General features: G+C 44.3%; 1 protein-coding gene across 3 annotated transcripts in view; it reads left to right on the top strand.

Annotated features, from left to right (window-relative positions):
* Positions 1 to 18208, top strand: part of TRABD2A (TraB domain containing 2A) — a 101345-nt gene that overhangs the window by 69740 nt on the left and 13397 nt on the right. For all 3 annotated transcript variants that reach the window (XM_045020396.1, XM_045020398.1, XM_045020397.1), the window contains one exon: positions 16689 to 16779. In XM_045020396.1, the coding sequence (XP_044876331.1) occupies positions 16689 to 16779 (91 nt within the window). The remainder of the gene's footprint in view (positions 1 to 16688; positions 16780 to 18208) is intronic.

Here is an 18208-nt window from a genome sequence, read left to right on the forward strand (position 1 = left end):
ATAGAGGTGTAGGCCTTAACATAGGTTGTCAATTTCAAATTTAATTTTAAATGTTTATTTTTAATAATCAACCTGTATTTAATTTTAAATAAAAATCTGATCTAAATAAAAAAAACCCCTTCATTTTCATACACCCTGGTCCTTGTGCTGAAGAGCTGACAGTCTAAATAGACAAGACAGGCAAAGGGGAGTGCAGGGGGGACAGAAGCACAGAAAGGGGAAGTGACTTGGACCAGCCAAGAACAGAGCCCAGGTCTCCTGATTCTCAATCTAGTGCCCTACCCACTGCCTCCCAGTTAAATTTGTCTGTAAACCTTACTGGCCACTGAAAAGGGGAATGCAGCTAAAACCACGCTCAAGGAGAGCAGCATCCTGTCAAGCATGAGATGCACGGGACACATTCATCTGATCAGTGGATGTTGCTTCAGTGAGGGTGGAAGGTCTAGATAAGGAAAGGGAAATATTTATCTGAATGCAGGAACAGCATTTACAGTAAGGAGGAATCCCTACACATGCAGCAGGTAGCTCTGGTTACGGGCTATCTGCTTAGCATAACAAGAATCTCTCACACTGAGCAGGGTGGTAATGAAAGGTAGCTGATAGTATCTGTTCAGGCATGCATAAAGATTGCATACATACCATCCTTCTGCACTAATACACTGCTGCCCACAGCTCTCCACCATGGAGGAAAGTGACTCAGACCCAGCTTACTTGGGTTAGGGCATTCGAGTGTGTGACACAAGTTCAGACTTTGGATGTGCCGGTATAAATCAGCTGCCAACACCACTGTCTGAACGCCTGTCATGTCAGAGCAGCATGTGACTCCCTGATGGGTTCATATTGATAATGACAGACCATAGATAGGAGACAAACGCCAGCCACAGAAGAAGGCATGAGAAGAGCTAGTCCCTTCCATGTACTGCTCCAGTGATTGGGTCATAACAATTGGCCAACATTCAAATACAAACGAGGTCACATGGACGCAACAGTGAGCATGAAACTAGCCTGTCCCAGAAGTGCTATCCTGGAAGAAGTAATGACCCCCCAGCAGCAGCACACGCAATGAAATGGGCAGGTATAAACCAGAAATGTAAAGATACCTATTCCTGAGTGTTCTTCCCTATCTTCCATTTTGTTCGTTTATTTTTTCTCTCTCTCACGACTTGTCTACCCAGCAACTTACATACAGCCCGCCAGAGTGTGTATCTACAGCAGGGTGGGCAAACTACGGCCCGCGGGCCACACCCGGCCCACGGAACTATCCTGCCCAGCCCCCGGCCCCTCCCCTGCTGTCCCCCCTTCCCCGCAGCCTCAGCTCTCCCCACCGCCGGCGCAATGCTTTGGGTGGCCGGGCTGCGAGCTCCTGGGGCAGTGCAGCTGCAGAGCCCGGCCTGACCCAGTCTCCGTGCTGTGCGGTGGCGGCGGCATGGCCCGGCTCCAGCTGGGCAGTGTGGCTGTAGTACTGCCAGCCACCAGTGCTCCAGGCGGCACGGTAAGGGGGCAGGGAGCGGGGGGGGGCGGGTTGGATAGAAGGGAGGGGAGTTCGGGGAGGTGGTCGGGGGGGGTGCGGATGGTTGGGGGGGAATAGGGGGGGTTGAATGGGGGCAGGGTCCTGGGGGGCAGTCAAGAAGGAGGGGGGTTGGATGGGGTGGTAGGGGGCAGTCAGGGGACAGGGAGTGGGGGTGTATGGATGGGGCAGGGGTCCCAGAGGGGCCATCAGGGAACAGGGGGGGATTGGATGGGGCAGGAGTCCTGGGGGGGGAGGCAGATAGGAGGATGCAGCAGGGGAGATAAAGAACAGGATGACGAAAATAGAGCCAGATTCTCTGCTGCTCACCAGCAGAGAATCTGGCCCACAGTGGACAGAATGCCTCCAGCAGCACATTTCCATAACAAAACAAAATAAGGGGACAGGGCCACCAGGGAGCCTGGGTGCATCCTCAAGTTGCTAGCTCACGCCACCATGTCTACACACCGACGTTACCCCTGCAGGTTATGCTGGCCCATGTTATAATAATCACATTTTCACTTGCAGTGTAGACATATCCAAAGGGCAAAGTTAAGGTAAATTGGGTGGGGTGCTAGTGAGGGATGCAGGATAAGTGCTCATTTCCAGAGGTTTAAAACATTTGGTTTTTAGAAAGGTGTAGAATGTTGTAAGGAAACCGTAACATTGTTTTTTGGTGTTAACTGCTCTCCACTGAAAAACACTTTCATCTCCTACTCTCTTCTAATGAATCTTTACTTGGGGCGTGGATGGGGTGCTATTAACCTCGCCTCTTTTACCTCCCTTTCCTTTGTATTTGTATTTTTATCAAAATGTCATCAAACCAAAACAAATTGATAGACCATGTGGCTTTCAGTGGATTCAAATGCGGTTTGATGCTTTATTTAGTATAGAAGTTCGTGCAAAAAACTAGCATTATTGCAGTGTTGCGGGTGAGACTAAAGAAGCCAGAAGAGAGGAAATGCAGAGTTAATAGGAAAAGCTTAGTTTTAGCTCTTCTCTCTGTATCATGCCGTAAAATATAACCTCACCTTGTATTATGAATATATGTTGACCTTTTAATTGCATAGGCCTTGATGGAGGGTAGGGGGTAAAGATGGACCCTGCACAGCTTCACTGACGTCAATGGATTCTGCACAGGTCAACATTAGCCAATCTCCATACAAAATCATGGCTGTAAATTCCAATTTCTTATGCTATGCCGCATGTTGTGGGTTAAGGTATAGTAGAGTCCATGTTCAGACCTGGCTTATTTTGTAGATTTCATTGAGAGTTTAGAGAAACAAACACTTGTCCTCTATATTTTAGTGAGACATTTTTCACTCATCATTCAATTACAGAACCAGTTTTTTAACACACACATAAATGTAAAAACAAAATAAAAAAACCCAAACCACCAAACAAACTAGCTGAGCAGATTTTGATGAAACGTTCCAGAAAGTCTTGCCTCTTGCCAAGACAGAAATTAGAAGGGGAAGCCTGTGTTTTGGGAGCTGTTAATGAGCTCCCCCCATCAGTCCATGCCATCCATACAGTTGAGAGATTTCACCGGGGCAGCTGATGAGAGTTAAATGCTCACCTGTGTGAGTAAAAGGTGGAGAAGGTCCCAGCCTGCCCCGTTGTGCACAGAACAGTTGACCTCAGTGAGAGGTTTGGCCCACTGAATTTTTTAAACCCTGAGACAATTCCTGTTTGTCTCTGAGGTGTTTCCTCTCTGTTCCTACTGAAAAAACCAAGGGCTGTGTTATTCTGAAGCTATTAACACACTGAATGTTGGCAAACTCTCAGTAAGGCTACAAAAAGAAGGGCCATGGTCAAAATTTCTTCTGTTACCAACAAAAATCAACCAATTACTTAAGGAAATAAAGAAGCTGTTCACGTTCTATGACTCAGATTTGTATGACATTAAACCTCCAGGGAATGCTATTTTCTTTCCCTACGTTTTTGTTTTTACAGACCGCCCAGAAAGGGGAATTGGTATGAACAGCCCGATTAGCCAATGTCTGAATTAACAATTCAGCAAGTCGTTAGAGATGTAACATCTCAGAAACACCAGGTCTTACCAGTTTTCCTGCGGAATCAAGCAGCTTCGTGGCCTAATATGCTCTAAATTCAAATGAATTCACAGACAGTCCAGCACCATCTAAGACATGTACTGAAATGAGCAGTCGTGATCAGGGAGAAGGTTTGTAGGTTATCACAGAAGAGGGATTGTCACTGACCAAGTGCACAACTGGTAAATAGGTGCTAGGTTGTAATAGGAGAGGGACTTGGTTAGAAAGAGAAATGACAGCTGCTGTCTAAGCCAATGCCTACTGGAGTCAATGGAAAGGCTCCCACTGACTTCACTGGGCTTTAAATATGACCATAAGGCACTTGTCAGCCGCATCGGTGTGAAAGACTCTCTTTACTGTGCCATGGGAATTTTAGATGGTCAGCCCTGTGGGGCAGGAATTGTCATGTCCTGTATATTTGTCCAGCACCTAGAACAATGGGGTCCCACCCTGATTGGTCTCTAGGCATTACTGCAATAGAAATGTTAATTAGTATCAGTTCTTATGATTTGTTTATTGTTTTGAAAAGATGCAATTTAGGCCAAGAAGCCTGAAGAATCTAAATTAAAAGGGAAAGTCGTAATTGTGACTGGGTTTACAGCCTGCGGGACAGAGGAGACTGATGACGTGAGCTAGCAGAGATATTTGTAAAAGAAAAGAATGAATTCAAAGCCAGGATACATTTGTCGTACTTGTAGGGAGGTTTTAAAAAACCCTAAGGAACATACAGTAGGATTTTCAGTTACCTGGGCAAGTTGGGAGCCTGATTCCCTTTGAAGGGCAACTGGAGTTAGGAGGGTAACTTATTCAGGCACTCGTGAAATTCCCACCTACAATCTAAATAATCAGAACTGGGGCTCCAGGAGTAAATAGGGAATGCAGCCAAAGCTACTTTGTGCAAAGGGGGCTAAACTTACGCAGTAAGTTTCTGGAAAAGCCAACAGATGCAAAGTATAAAGACATTCAAGAAACACACTCGGGCCTGAAAGAGAAGAGTGATTTGAAAAAAACCAAACCAAACTCCAAAAGGAGCAGGCAAGTGAGATAAACCAGATTAAGTCAATTTTGCCTCTCCCTGTATGTGAAGGGCCTGATTCCCCCCTGTGCTACTCCGCTTCTGGGATGCAGGATCATTTTGAGCTCCATGAGTGGAATAGAAGGGCGGAGTCCCAGAAGGTGTGTGAACATATGTAACTTGAGAGTGGATCAAACCTGGCAGCTTTTCTGTCTATTTACTCAGTAGCTTCTGGAGACTACAGCTAGTGTAGGGTTATCGTGATGACAGTCTCCGACGGGGATGTAGTCTGTGGAAGCAGGAACCATTTCCAAAGCCCCAGGGGTTGCACGAAGGACACTCGGCCTGGAGACTATGACAGATATACACAGTTGAAGTTATGAGTGTGCAAAAATATCCCTTCCAAGGCATCAGTGAAATCTTCAAAATAAGGTAAGTCAGGAGGGAGAGAGAGAGAGAGAGAGCTGCTCAGAGCAGATCTCGATGGTGGTCAGCTGACAGCTCCTTGTCTGTGCTAGAGTTCCCTCGTTGGTAGCAGTGTGTCTAAAAAAGGCTGGTGTAGACATGTCCCCAAAGCCCTTTCTCTGGAAATCTCCCACCAGCACAGCTCCTTCCAGTGATAGCAACCATGAGAATACTCCTGCAAAACAGGGCCTAGGTGTTTTTACCACCATGTTTCCTAATGATGCCGGTCTTGCTGTCATGGTGATAACAGCAAGAGAAGCCAGTTCACACTAATACCTCCATCACCAATAGGGCTGGCACAGCTGCAGCTATGAGATTTCCAGCAAAATGCCAGTGCAGATGCACCATTGATAGGCAAGCTGCCAGCATGGAAAGGTTTTCTTTAATTTATATATATATATATGAGACCCCTTTGGAGATCTCACTAATATTTTCTTTTGTGCATTAAACTTGGGACCCGATCATACAGTCTTTACTCAGGAAGATCTTCCTTCAAGCCATGATTTACTTAGTTGTCTGGCATTCAATGTTTAAGACGTGTTTTGAAATAAGTGACCCACACGTTGGCCAAGGGATCTAAATTTAGCCACAGAGACTGCTCAGTAGAAAGGCAGCTTGATATGATTTATGAATATGTTTTGGATTAGAGGAATTGCAGCTTTATTAAATCAATTTTGGAAATAATATATAACTGCATCCTCTGTATTGTACAAGGCCTTAAGCACAACAATTCCGAGAAAGATTCATATTCAAATAAGTGAACCACAGTCCAAGTAAATATAGAAAGACTGCCAAATCTGCCCATATGAATGCCAGCAATTGCCTATGCATTAGTTGTTTGCATGGGAAAAAATGTAAAAAGTAAAATGTCTTTTTTTTTTTCACCCTGCTAGTAGGAAACACAGGCCACACATTTGGGGTTTTCTGTAACTCTTTCAGTGAAACAAGTAGATAGGAGGTGTATACTGTAGGGATGTCAGAGTATAAAGAATGCATTGATTTATTTATTAGGGTTTTTATTACTTTGCAATAAACAAGAATCCATGCAATGCCTTGGATGCCTTTGATACACTGTTAAAATGACACCCAATAAGCAGATCTGTTAGTTACCCCAAGACCAAATCAAATAACCCTGCAACAACATAAGTATAACAGAAACTGATTAACCTCCCCAGCAGAGCCCAACACCACTGTTGCTCAGTCCTACCCAGTCTAGCGGAAATCAATCCAGGAGGCACTCGATCTGCAAGGAGGATATATTTCTTTGGGATTTGCCTTGATGATGAAGAAGAAGAAGAAATGCAATATGGTGGCAAAAAACCACGTGACCTTGGTGTGCATCTGCAGAAGCATCACAACATGGCTTTAAATGCAGCTCTAATATCTAATCTAAAGAGTTTTTCCATTGACTTCAGTGGGCTTTGGATTGGGCCCTTGTTTTCCTGTCTCCAGCAGGTGGAAACAACTCTTCCAGCTGGTTACGCCAGACTTGTATTTTTCTTATGATGAATTCTTCCCAAGTCTTTCCTTTCTGGCAGGATTAGATTCTGGAGTATGGTGCTTCCTGGCAGTCCATTTCCCCCTCCCCCCCCCTTAATCAGGCCAGTCTGTGAGAAGGTAGCCCTCTCTGGTTCTAAAAGACCTGTGAGCCTACAGCCCAACCCCAAACTCAGCTGAACTAAATCAAGAGTGTAGGACCTGGTGAGGTTTTTCTTTTTTCCACTTGTCACCCAATTGCCTGAAGGCATCTTGCACATCTGCAGCTGGCTGGCACATCAATGTCCCAAATTTAGGAGGAGGCCAGGAGAATCCAGGCAGGTTGTTGAATGGAAGTAGCTACATTTCAAAAGAGCATCTTAATGATATACACTTTAAGGGCCAGAATATCAAGAACTCTCAGCACCTGTTGGGAATAACAGCAAATTCCCCCACCGACAACATTGGGAGCTGAGCTTTTGAAAATCTGGGTACCTTCATTTAGGTGCCTAACTGGGAGCTGTTGGGTACTGAGACCTTTCTTGAAAATCTGGCCCTGAAAGTATTAGATCCAAGCAGCAAAAAGACTTGACTGTAAAATGTGGCTTTGGTCATTGGAAAAAGAAGCATTTTTATAAATTTATGGAACTTCCATATTTCAGTAATTGGACTGAATACACGAAAATGTTTTGAAAGTAACTTCAGAGAGAGAGACTGAGAACTTCTCATCCAGGAATAGAGGTTTAATAAACAACTTTGACAAGAGTCCACAAGTCCTGCTACACAGGTATTAACTGAAGAAGCAACTGAATCTTGCCCATAAGGAGGTGAGTCAATGGAGAAGTGACAAACACTGATACCTGAGTCCAGCTGGACTCTGAAAGTGTGTTCTCTGCTTTCAGTAAATTGGGTGAGAACGAAAGTAGCTCCTATAAATTGAGGCCTGGAATTACTTTCAGTTAGGGTTGTGATTATTTTTTAAACTGGAATAGTTATACCAGAACAACCCCAGTGTAGATGCAGTTATACCGGTATAAGGCAGCTTATTTTCCTTCCTGAATAGGAATAGTGTATAAAGCACATTTATACTAACAGAACTGGTGTATTAGGTAGGGGGCTGTGCACTTTAACTAGACAGGTATAGTTAAACCTTTACAATTTTTCTGTGGGGAGAAGCCCTCAAACAACTTAGAGAAAGGATCTTGCTCCTCAACAAAGGACAGAAGCTGCAAAATGACATGAGAAACTTGCAGCAACAAAAGATGCTTCAGCATAAAGCAAAGACCAGCAACAAGCTGAAGAGGGGGGAGGGATAGCTCAGTGGTTTGAGCATTGGCTTGCTAAACCCAGGGTTGTGAGTTCAATCCTTGAAGGGGCCACTTAGGGATCTGGGGCAAAAATTGGTCCTGCTAGTGAAGGCAGGGGGCTGGACTCAATGACCTTTCAAGGTCCCTTCCAGTTCTAGAAGATTGGTATATCTCCAATTATTACCTTAGCCAGGAACAATCCCTCAGCTCCAGCACAGCTTTGCAAATGTTGGTGCCCACACCTAGCCACACCACCACCACCACACACTAGGTTAACTCTGTCACTGCCATTGACTTTAGTTGGCTGTTGAACTGTATGGTCACTTAAGGTTTATTAACAGCTTCTGATGTTTAAACACTGACTAGTTGGATAACATATGTCTGGAAAAGAGACGCGGGATTTAACTTTAAGATGATTAGTTTTCAGTCATTTGCCTGCCTTAAACCACTGTTCAAAGCAAGTTGATGGATTAAAAGGCATGAATACTCCTTGAGCGGTTCCTTTATTTCTGAATTTCATTGGACTTAGCCAGGTCGTCCTTTCTATTTAAAAAAACCCACAGTTTTAGTTTAAAAGAAGATGAATCCTATGCCTTTTACCAAACTTCCCTTTGCCATCAGTACATCGTTTGGAGAAGCTAGGAGGTAGGTTAATTGCACAGGATCCACCTAGTGAGTTTGGGAATAATTAATTTTGAGGTTAGCTCACCTAGAGAGCAGAATACAGGAAGTGGCTCTCACGCTTATAGGAGCTGTAACTTCTGTTGGAGGTGTGCCTCAGGAAAGGTGCAGCAGACAACGAAGCTGTAATGGCACGAACTCCTTTATTGCCAGTTTTTGCTCCTTTTCTTTGTAGACTAAATTATGCAGGGTTAATAACTTAGTGCTGAGTTATGGCATCCGTTAGGCACAAAAAGAGCCTGTGTTGATAGACTGTGGGTTCACACATCCTTGAATTTGTATCACAGGGAACAATAATTCAGTTTTCCTGATCTTTGTTTCTCCAGGCTATAATTTTAGTAATTTGGGGGTTAAATTACTTTGCGCACTACATCCTAACTCTTACACAAACATACCCTGATGAGCTCCCATGGGTGGAAACAGATGAGTCTGTGGCCCCATGCAAGCCTGTGCACTGGGATTCCTTGCACTAACAGGGTGACACTTCAGGCCAATATGGAGGCAACCTGGACCAGAGCTAGTCCTCCCTCCATTGGATCCTTCACTTAAACCCCTCTTCCATTGCAGCACTGGTCGCAGTCACGTGGCAACATTTCTTTCATTCTATTCGTTTTGTGAGGCTGATTCTTCATCTCTGCCAAGTGGGTAGCAAGATTCCATCTCTGTAGTTCAGGACAGTCTGGGTAGAATGGCTGATGATGCCAAGACAAATGGGAAGTCTTTTCCAAGTGTGCGCTGGACACTACTCAAGTTAAGCTCGGTAAAAGGCATATGAAACTTATTACATCAGGGATTGTTTCTGCTATAGGCTGCCTTTGTTATGCCTTGTCAGGCTTTGTCAATATAGAATAGGAAAGTGATCCCACGCAGGTCACTCTTGCCTCCAAGAGGGTCAGCTGTTTTGTGGCCAAACTTTTTGCAAGATCGTTTAATGGTAGATGAAGCTATCAGGGGACACACTCCTACAACCCTTTCCCCTGCTCCAAGTTGTTATGCTTCATCCAGTTCAGCTCCTTTTAGGGAAAAGCAGAGATTGGTATTGACAGAGGAACCTCTGCTTTTGGAAGTCCCTGTACAAGAAAACATGCTTCTCTATAATCACCATCCTCTCCTGGAGAAGAGCTCCTCGGCCTTGCTTTGGTGTATATCTTGTCCGCATTGGGTCCTAGAAACTGCATCTTGAGATTACTCCCTTCCACTTGGCCAGGAGGCCATGCTTAGGTTCTATTTTTTTTACTGTACTACTGCACCCCACTCTGCAGGGAAGTCATTTGGGAAAACATAAGCCCTGTGGTAGAGATCAGCCCAGAAGTTCAGGTTCCACCTCATGTAGTGATCTCAAGAGAATACAATGAGGTATTTTGCACTGTCCAAGTCATTCAGCGGGGTCTGCCTCCTGGATTTAAAAAATTCAAACTCTCTGGTACAAGTGCCAAACCCTGTGCTCTGTGAGCTGGGTGATCAATCTGCAGGACTAACCCGTGTGATGCCTTCCTACATCTCCCCCATGGACCTGGTCTGCCTGGAATTTCTCCTTGTGTTTGTGTTCCTTTGGGTTACTGGCAGTTCAGGGCCCTTCCTCGCACCTTCACCAGCTGTTGGGAGGAAAGGACTCTTCACCTATCGGTGCCTTGATGATTGATTTGGTGGGTGAGTGAAGCTCTAAAGGGAAGCAAGCAGAGGGTGAGTTGCTGTTCTTCCTGTCTCTCAGCTGTCTGAAAATGGAGCCAAGAGCTATCCTTCATGCTCACAGGACATAGCCTGTGAGGTGGAAAGTAGATAAAGGAGAGTCAGGCTTGATCATACAAGTAAACTTAATCCAGTTAACCAGGTTTCATCCTGGGCATATCTGCAGCTGTCATGGCAACTGTTCTGGATGTACTTCCTATTATTTTAAAATGTTTTACATTTCAGGAGCATTTTAGGAAAAGTGGTTACAGATTCTCTCTCCTTTCCTAGATGATTCTAAAAAATTAGAAGCCTGTTTGTCTAAGATATTTAGAATGGCTTGTTTTAGCAATCCATAAATCACTGCCCACAAAAGCCATCTGAGTGTTCCTATTAAGGTCAGAGGAATAAACATCCTGATTTAGGATATCCCAGCCATTAGGACCAGTAGCATCACTCTGTGGTTGCATCACCATAATCACATGCTATAGCTGTTCTTACCACTACTCAGAGGGCATCGATCTAAAATGCATTTCCTGATAAACATTTTTGTTCACCTATAAATATCCGCTGGTTTGTTATTGTGGTACAACTTGTAAGTTATGGGTTATGCGGGAGTTTGAGGGAAAAGTTCTGAGATATTTCTGCTAAAGAAATACACACAAAATTACATGGATTTCAAGTTTTAGTTTCTTTTTTACATGGACTTTAAAAGAAAGAGCTGATCAAATTCTTGATCTGTCAGCATCAGATAGAATGTTTTGCTGAAAGTCTGACAGTGGCATCATTTACAAAATGCATTCTTGCGACATATAATAATTAAGAGACAAATTCTGGAACACCAGTGAAACCGCTACTATCTGGCATTTCCTCATTTGCTTGGCTAGAATATTACAAATATCCAAATTCACAATGGTTTAATTTGGGTTTGGCAGTCCCCGATGAAATGGATATTCTTGACTTAATTGTAAAGAATAGAACACCTTTGTGTGTGTTCAAGGCAGGAAAGGCTGCAGACCAGAGACATTGAGCATGTTGTGAAGAATTGTGTCACTTAGAATACTGCAAAAAATAAAGAAACTGACCCAACCAAAACCCCTTGCCCAATAGAATCACATAATGCAGAACATTTGAGGGGGATGTTAGGAAGGTTTGAAATTCAGAGGCCAATACTTTGACTGGTTTGTAAGCGCATGTTGGTCAGACAGCTTTGTTATTTGAGCATATTGCCCATCACAATCCCTGCACTCCACTTCCTTTCAGTACAGATTAAAGGCTTGGGTTTATTTACTCTCCAGTAGAGAGTATGGCTGAGCTGGTGCACACAACAGCTCCTCAGTTCCCTTTTGAGTCTGAACACAGAAGAATAGAGATTCATGGCACCCCACCCCCTGCCAGAGTAAATTGACCTCTCAAATGCATCACTTCACCTAGTGGTATGAGGATAATGGAGAGCTGTGTACAGAAAGAAAGGAGGAGGCTTTCTGATGGGACAAGGGCCTGGGGCTTTTCTTTTGGGGGCATTCAAGTGTGTTAGGCCAAAATAGAAAACAGGTGAAAGAGGCCTACTCCCTGTCATGCTTCTGTGGACTCATTCTCTCATACAGCACGAGTGTTTGATCTTAAACCTTGGGAGGGTGAATCCCCTCTCTGGTTGCTTTCTGTGAATAGATGGATCTGGTCTATATAACCAGGGCTCTTACTCTAGAGGGGGCTTGGACTATATGTGTTCCCAGAACAGAAACAAAGTAGTTACTAATGACAACTTCACCTAGCTCTAAATAGGGGAGAGGCTCACTATTCCGAATATCTATGAGATCCTGTGGTTGCGGCCCTCTCTCCTCTCCCCCTTCATCCACTCTGTTGTTTGCTACTTTTGCATGTAACATCACATCTAGAATGAGTGTGTAAGCTCCTCGGGGCACAGGCCTTCTCTTTCTCTGCAGAGTGAAGAGCGTCTGGCACGCTTTTGGATGTTGCATAAACAAACAATATAACAATATCTCATATGCATGATACATGAACAGCTGGGTGGTAGTGGTGTTGATTTCTGGTGGTTGTCGCTGTTGTGAAAAGAGTTTTTGACGGCCTCATCACATGTCTGGGCATGTTTGTGAGCACAGTTGTGTTTTCACGTATACATTTTTTTTGTTCCATTTCTCTTTTTGCCGAGATTATTAGCACACGATTTCTCTCTGACAGCAGAGCCTTGTCCATTTGCTCAGTGATGTCAGTGCAAAGACGCACATTGACTTCAGTGCACTTTGGATCAGGTCCTAAGTCATTTTCTTAAAAGAAAACTTCAGTGTAATAAAAAAAAATGTTCTTATCACGCCATCAAATTACAAAGAAGAATAAGGACCCGATCCAGGAAATCACTCAAGCATGTGCTTGGCTTCAGTGGTACTTAAACAGTGACTGCTTTCCTGAATGGCAGCCTAAATCACTATTATTATTTTTTGTAATTTTCATAAACAATAAAGTTACAAAAAGGAAAATGACTTACAGCTTGTCTATTACCTAACGCTGCACATTTCATCGGATATCCAGTAAAAGTATGCAATTGTGCAACTTTACAACTTGTCAAAGGTTCAGGACCAGGAAGTACAAAATCAGACAATATTACACAGACATAACATGTTAGGGTGGGGGTAACAATAATGTAAACATACACAAATAGGAAAAAGAGAGGAGGAGAAGGCTGGGGTGGAGGGTGGGAAGAGGGAGGGAAAAAAGCAGAGAGGTGAAATTGAATGGAAGTCTGGCGTTATTTGAGCTATCGCAGCATTCTTAAATCAAATGTATCATGAAACCTATCGTATATCAGATTTCTTTGAATTCCTATACTTGCTCTCTACATGGATAAGCTAATCTTTCTTTAGCTGCAAACTCAGACAGGTCCGAATACCACTGCTCTATTTTGGGCATAAGCCTATTCCTCCATTTTTGTCAAATCACGCACTTGGTAATCATTGCGGCCCTCAAGAACCAAAGTCTTTGTGGTAGAGTGAAACCTAGCATGGTTGGACCATAACCTACAATATAATTTTCAGATGAGGATTGGTTGTTGAAGCCAACGGCTATTTTCACTCTTGTGTCCACCTCTTTCCACAGCTGCCTGGCTGGGAAAGGGGTCCCATAGTATATGCATCAGGGTTCCCTTTTCTTTACTGCCGCGCCAATGAACCTAAATTGCTGTTAGGAAAAAGAATAATTAAAACTCAGATAGGGAGTTGCCATTTTGACAATGGGGAAAGTGATCAGGAACAGTCAGCATGGATTCACCAAGGGCAAGTCATGCCTGACTAACCTAATTGCCTTCTATGACGAGATAACCGGCTCTGTGGATGAGGGGAAAGCAGCGGATGTGCTATTTCTGGACTTTAGCAAAGCTTTTGATACAGTCTCCCACAGTATTCTTGCCAGCAAGTTAAAGAAATATGGGCTGGATGAATGGACGGTAAGGTGGATAGAAAACTGGCTAGATGGTCGGGCTCAACAGGTAGTGATCAATGGTTCCATGTCTAGTTGGCAGCCGGTATCAAGTGGGGTGCCCCAAGGGTCAGTGCTGGGGCCGGTTTTATTCAATATCTTCATTAACGATCTGGAGGATGGTGTGGACTGCACCCTTAGCAAGTTTGCAGATGACACTAAACTGGGAGGAGTGGTTGATACGCTGGAGGGTAGGGCTAGGATACAGCGGGACCTAGACAAATTAGAGGATTGGGCCAAAAGAAATATGATGAGGTTCAACAAGGACAAGAGCAGAGTCCTGCACTTAGGACGGAAGAATCCCTTGCACTGCTACAGACTAGGGACCGAATGGCTGGGCAGCAGTTCTGCAGAAAAGGACCTAGGGGTTACGGTGGACGAAAAGCTGAATATGAGTCAACAGTGTGCATTTGTTGCCAAGAAGGCGAATGGCATTTTGGGTTGTATAAGTAGGGGCATTTCCAGCAGATCAAGGGATGTGATCATTCCCCTCTACTCAGCACTGGTGAGGCCTCATTTGGAGTACTGTGTCCAGTTTTGGGCCCCACACTACAAGAAGGATGTGGATAAATTGGAGAGAGTCCAGCGGAGGGCAACAAAAATGATTAGGGGGCTGGAGCACATGACTTATGAGGAGAGGCTGAGGGAACTGGGATTGTTTAGTCTGCAGAAGAGAAGAATGAGGGGGGATTTGATAGCTGCTTTCAACTACCTGAAAGGGGGTTCCAAAGAGGATGGATCTAGACTGTTCTCAGTGGTAGAAGATGACAGAACAAGGAGTAATGGTCTCAAGTTGCAGAGGGGAAGGTTTAGGTTGGATATTAGGAAAAACTTTTTCACTAGTAGGGTGGTGAAGAACTGGAATGGGTTACCTAGGGAGGTAGTGGAATCTCCTTCCTTAGAGGATTTTAAGGTCAGGCTTGACAAAGCCCTGGCTGGGATGATTTAGTTGGGTTTGGTCCTGCTTTGAGCAGGGGGTTGGACTAGATGACCTCCTGAGGTCCCTTCCAACCCTGAGATTCTATGATTCTATGATATAGATTAGGACACAGGAAATGCAGCTTATGATTGAAATGGCTGAGAACCTGAGATTTTTAATACCTAAGGTAAGTGCTATTGTTTTAAAAACAAAGATGGCTGATAATGAAATAAAACTGAAGAACCTTGGTATGGCTTTTGATTAGTCCGTTTCCATGGAAAGTCGTGTGTCCGACAGAGCACATCACAAATGCGGTGTCTTGTTTTATTCCAGATGAGCACTTTGTGCAGGCTGCGGCCTTACGTATCCCAGTCTGACCTTGCAACAGCAACTCATGCTTTAGTGATCATAGGCTTGATTATAGTCACTCCCGATCTAGCAGGGCAGCTTGCAACTTGGTCAGAACACATCCTGGTGTTTGTTCACTCGTTAGGCCCGCCTCGCCTGCTTGCCAGCAAATGCCAGTTGAGCTGGCACTGTTTGGTTCTTAAAGTCCTTTTGGTGACTTCTCTTCAGGCTCCAGCCTGTCGAGTATCGGAGCTCTGACCACACCATCCTTTACAGATATCACCATTTCTCCCCAGCTGGGAGGTAAACTGATATAGTGAGCCTGGGGGTGTGGGATTTGCTGCTCCTGGACATCTGTCTCAGTACCCCATCCCCATTTTGGGGAATATACCATAGACCTCTTTTTTCCATACATGATTTTTAATTGGACTCTCTTGGTTAGTTTTATTCCTATGCATTTAGGAGGGTGGTTTTGATTGGCATACTTTTTCTAACTGCTTGTGAAAATTTTAACACCAAGTGCTTCTGCAGGAGGAAGGGAGTTCGCTACAAATTATAATTTTATTTAATAGCAGGCTGGCAAATGACAGAACAGGATAGAGCTTCAAAAGTCTGTGCTGTACTTCCTGTGTCTCGATCTCCTTCCCAGAATCTCTCTCTGATGAGGTATGAAAACAAACCTGAAGTCACAATCAGTCTGCATGCAGGAAGAAAAGTCCCGGGGAGGAATTTCTTTTCCCATGCTGGTCAGCATTTATTATAATAGACTGTCATAATTAATTCATTGTGATGTCAGTCCATAGGCAAAGCAGCATACACATCTGGCTGAAAATGGAGTGGACTTATAAATCACTGGCAGAATTATGCCAAAGCCAGCTTAAATCCTCTCCAAAGTTTAGTGGATTTTACTGAAGTTATAGGTGAATATCTGTCTCTAATTGCTTATTTTAAAGGAAGTGAGAGATTGCCCTGGCCTGGCTAGAATTCAGTGTCTGACCCAAGTCCAGAGCTATTTTTAATTCACCACAGTTGGATGACTCTTAATTTAATAATCACAACAAAAGGTTTATGACATGATATTTAGGGCCTTTCCGTTTGCAGAGCACTTTGGTTGTGTGCACTGAAGTAAATGCTGTTGCTCCATATTCATACCAGTGTAACTTTATATCTCTGAATGACCTCATCTGTTATGAGGTCAGAGGGCAGTGCCTGTTCACACAGGTGCTGGAACTGGGGGTGCGGCAGCACTCCCCAGCTTGACGTGATTTCCATCATATACAGGGTTACAGTTTGGTTCAATGGCTCTCTGCACCCGCACTGTACAAATTGTTCCAGCGTCCCGGCCTGTGTGACAATGTGCAGGAACACTTGGGAACAGTTTGGGATAGGAAGTGAAGGGTACTTTATCCAGTTGAATCTACAGTAAAAATGTAAGGAGGACAGAATCATTTATTTACCACAGTGGCATATTGGTGGTGATTAGCAGCAGGGAACTTCAGAATGACCCAGTGAGAACATTCTGGCACCAGCCAGATCACCGGTATTGACACTTCTCCAATAATTTGGTGTATTTTGTACTTTTTCAAGACCTCATAGAAGAGAAATGGAAACCAGTTGCTCCGACAGATCTTCTGCTCCTAGAAGTGTGGCTATGGTGGATTGTCGAGAGGCGTTTTTCTTTGGGAGGGGTGAGGATGGTTACTGCTCTTCTTGTTTGGTTTGCTCCGAAGTTTCTAATTTTTTTTCTTAACTGCAGGTCATTTCATGGGCAACAACACGGTGATTGATGTTTTGGGAAGAGAAGGGTATGAGGTAGAACACACTCCTGCTGGACAACCCATCAACAAGTAATATATTCACGTTTTTATCATATTTGAATAGCCATTGAGATAGATAAGCTGTAGACGACCATAGAGATACTGTGGAACTAGACAGACATCATTACACGTAGACGGCTCTTCTTTGCTATTTCCCAGTACAATTCCTTTGCTCTGTTTATCTTCTGGGGGCTAATTTGGAAATGTGGTCTGCATGACACTCGCCAGGTTGCTTTTTCCCATCACTTAGACATGTTTTTCCCATCACTTCTAAAGCCTTGAGTTCGCAGGTAGTTATGAATGGCAAGTTAGACCTGTTTGGGCTGGCAAGCTGGCTTGTCGTAGTGCAGCACAAAAAGGGAAGGGCTGCTGGTTTTTCTGTTTTATAGCCCCTTTTCCCCAGCCCAACCCCAGCTTGGCACATCTTCCCCCACGTCCTGTGCTCCTGGGACCCTTCTCCCATTCCTTCCCTCTCTTGTGTGTTTAACCAGTCCCTCCCCTTTGTCTCTTTCCCCTTGTACACAAGTACAGTGTCATGTCACTTATCCTGAAAAGTCTTCCCTTGGTCTCACCTGTCACCCCATCCCCTGTACTCTCTCTAAACCCCCTGAGTCTGCTCTGCCTTGACTCCTTGTGCAACATTCTCCTTACTTTTCCAATCTGACTTCCAGTCTCTCCACTCTGGAGCTGGCCTCCCCAGCATCCTCCATGACCCTCTTTGTATTAAGCTGTATTCTTGTTCCCAAGCTGTCTGCTGCCACCAATACCATTGATCACTCTCTCTTCCTCCATTTTATCCTTCTTTTTAGACAAGGACACTTTTCTCTTCTGGTTCTCCTTGCTGAGCGCTCTTTCCTCATCCTGCCTTCACTCCTACCTGTGGATAGCCTTCAAGGTTTTCTCCTCAGCTCACCTTGGTCTCCCTCTGTGCTCTCGCTCAGGTGTTCTGCCACGGTTTCAACTACCAGAGAACTGCTCCATCTCCCCCTCAGTCTAGCCTTGCATCTCCCTCTGTCTCAGCCATCTCCTTCTGGACTTCCTGCCAATATTTCAGATTCCAAATCTCTGATCTCCCTGCTCTGCCTCCTTTCTCTGTCACAGCCGATCATTTCATTATTCTCCCTGCTTGGCTTGCCACCTTGGTCCCATCTTCTATTGCTCTCTCCCCTGCTCCACATACATGTGCTCGCTAAATCCCATGTTCTGGCCTAGTATCTAAAATAAGCCCATTCCCTTGTATTCTCACTGCTAAAACCTTTGTTCGCATTTTGGTCATCTTTCACCTTGACTACTGTAATATTTCCCTTTATATCTCCTTTCCCCACATACCTCTTCCTTGATTATTGTCATAGTTCCTTCTCTGAGCACCACAGTCACCATATCTCCTTCCCAAACACCTCTACTAAAGGGGCTCGCTGGGGCTGGGACCATCTTTTTCTTGTGGTCCAATGTAGGAACT

The sequence above is a fragment of the Mauremys mutica genome, chromosome 6, assembly GCF_020497125.1.
Source record: "Mauremys mutica isolate MM-2020 ecotype Southern chromosome 6, ASM2049712v1, whole genome shotgun sequence".
NCBI lineage: Eukaryota > Metazoa > Chordata > Testudines > Geoemydidae > Mauremys > Mauremys mutica.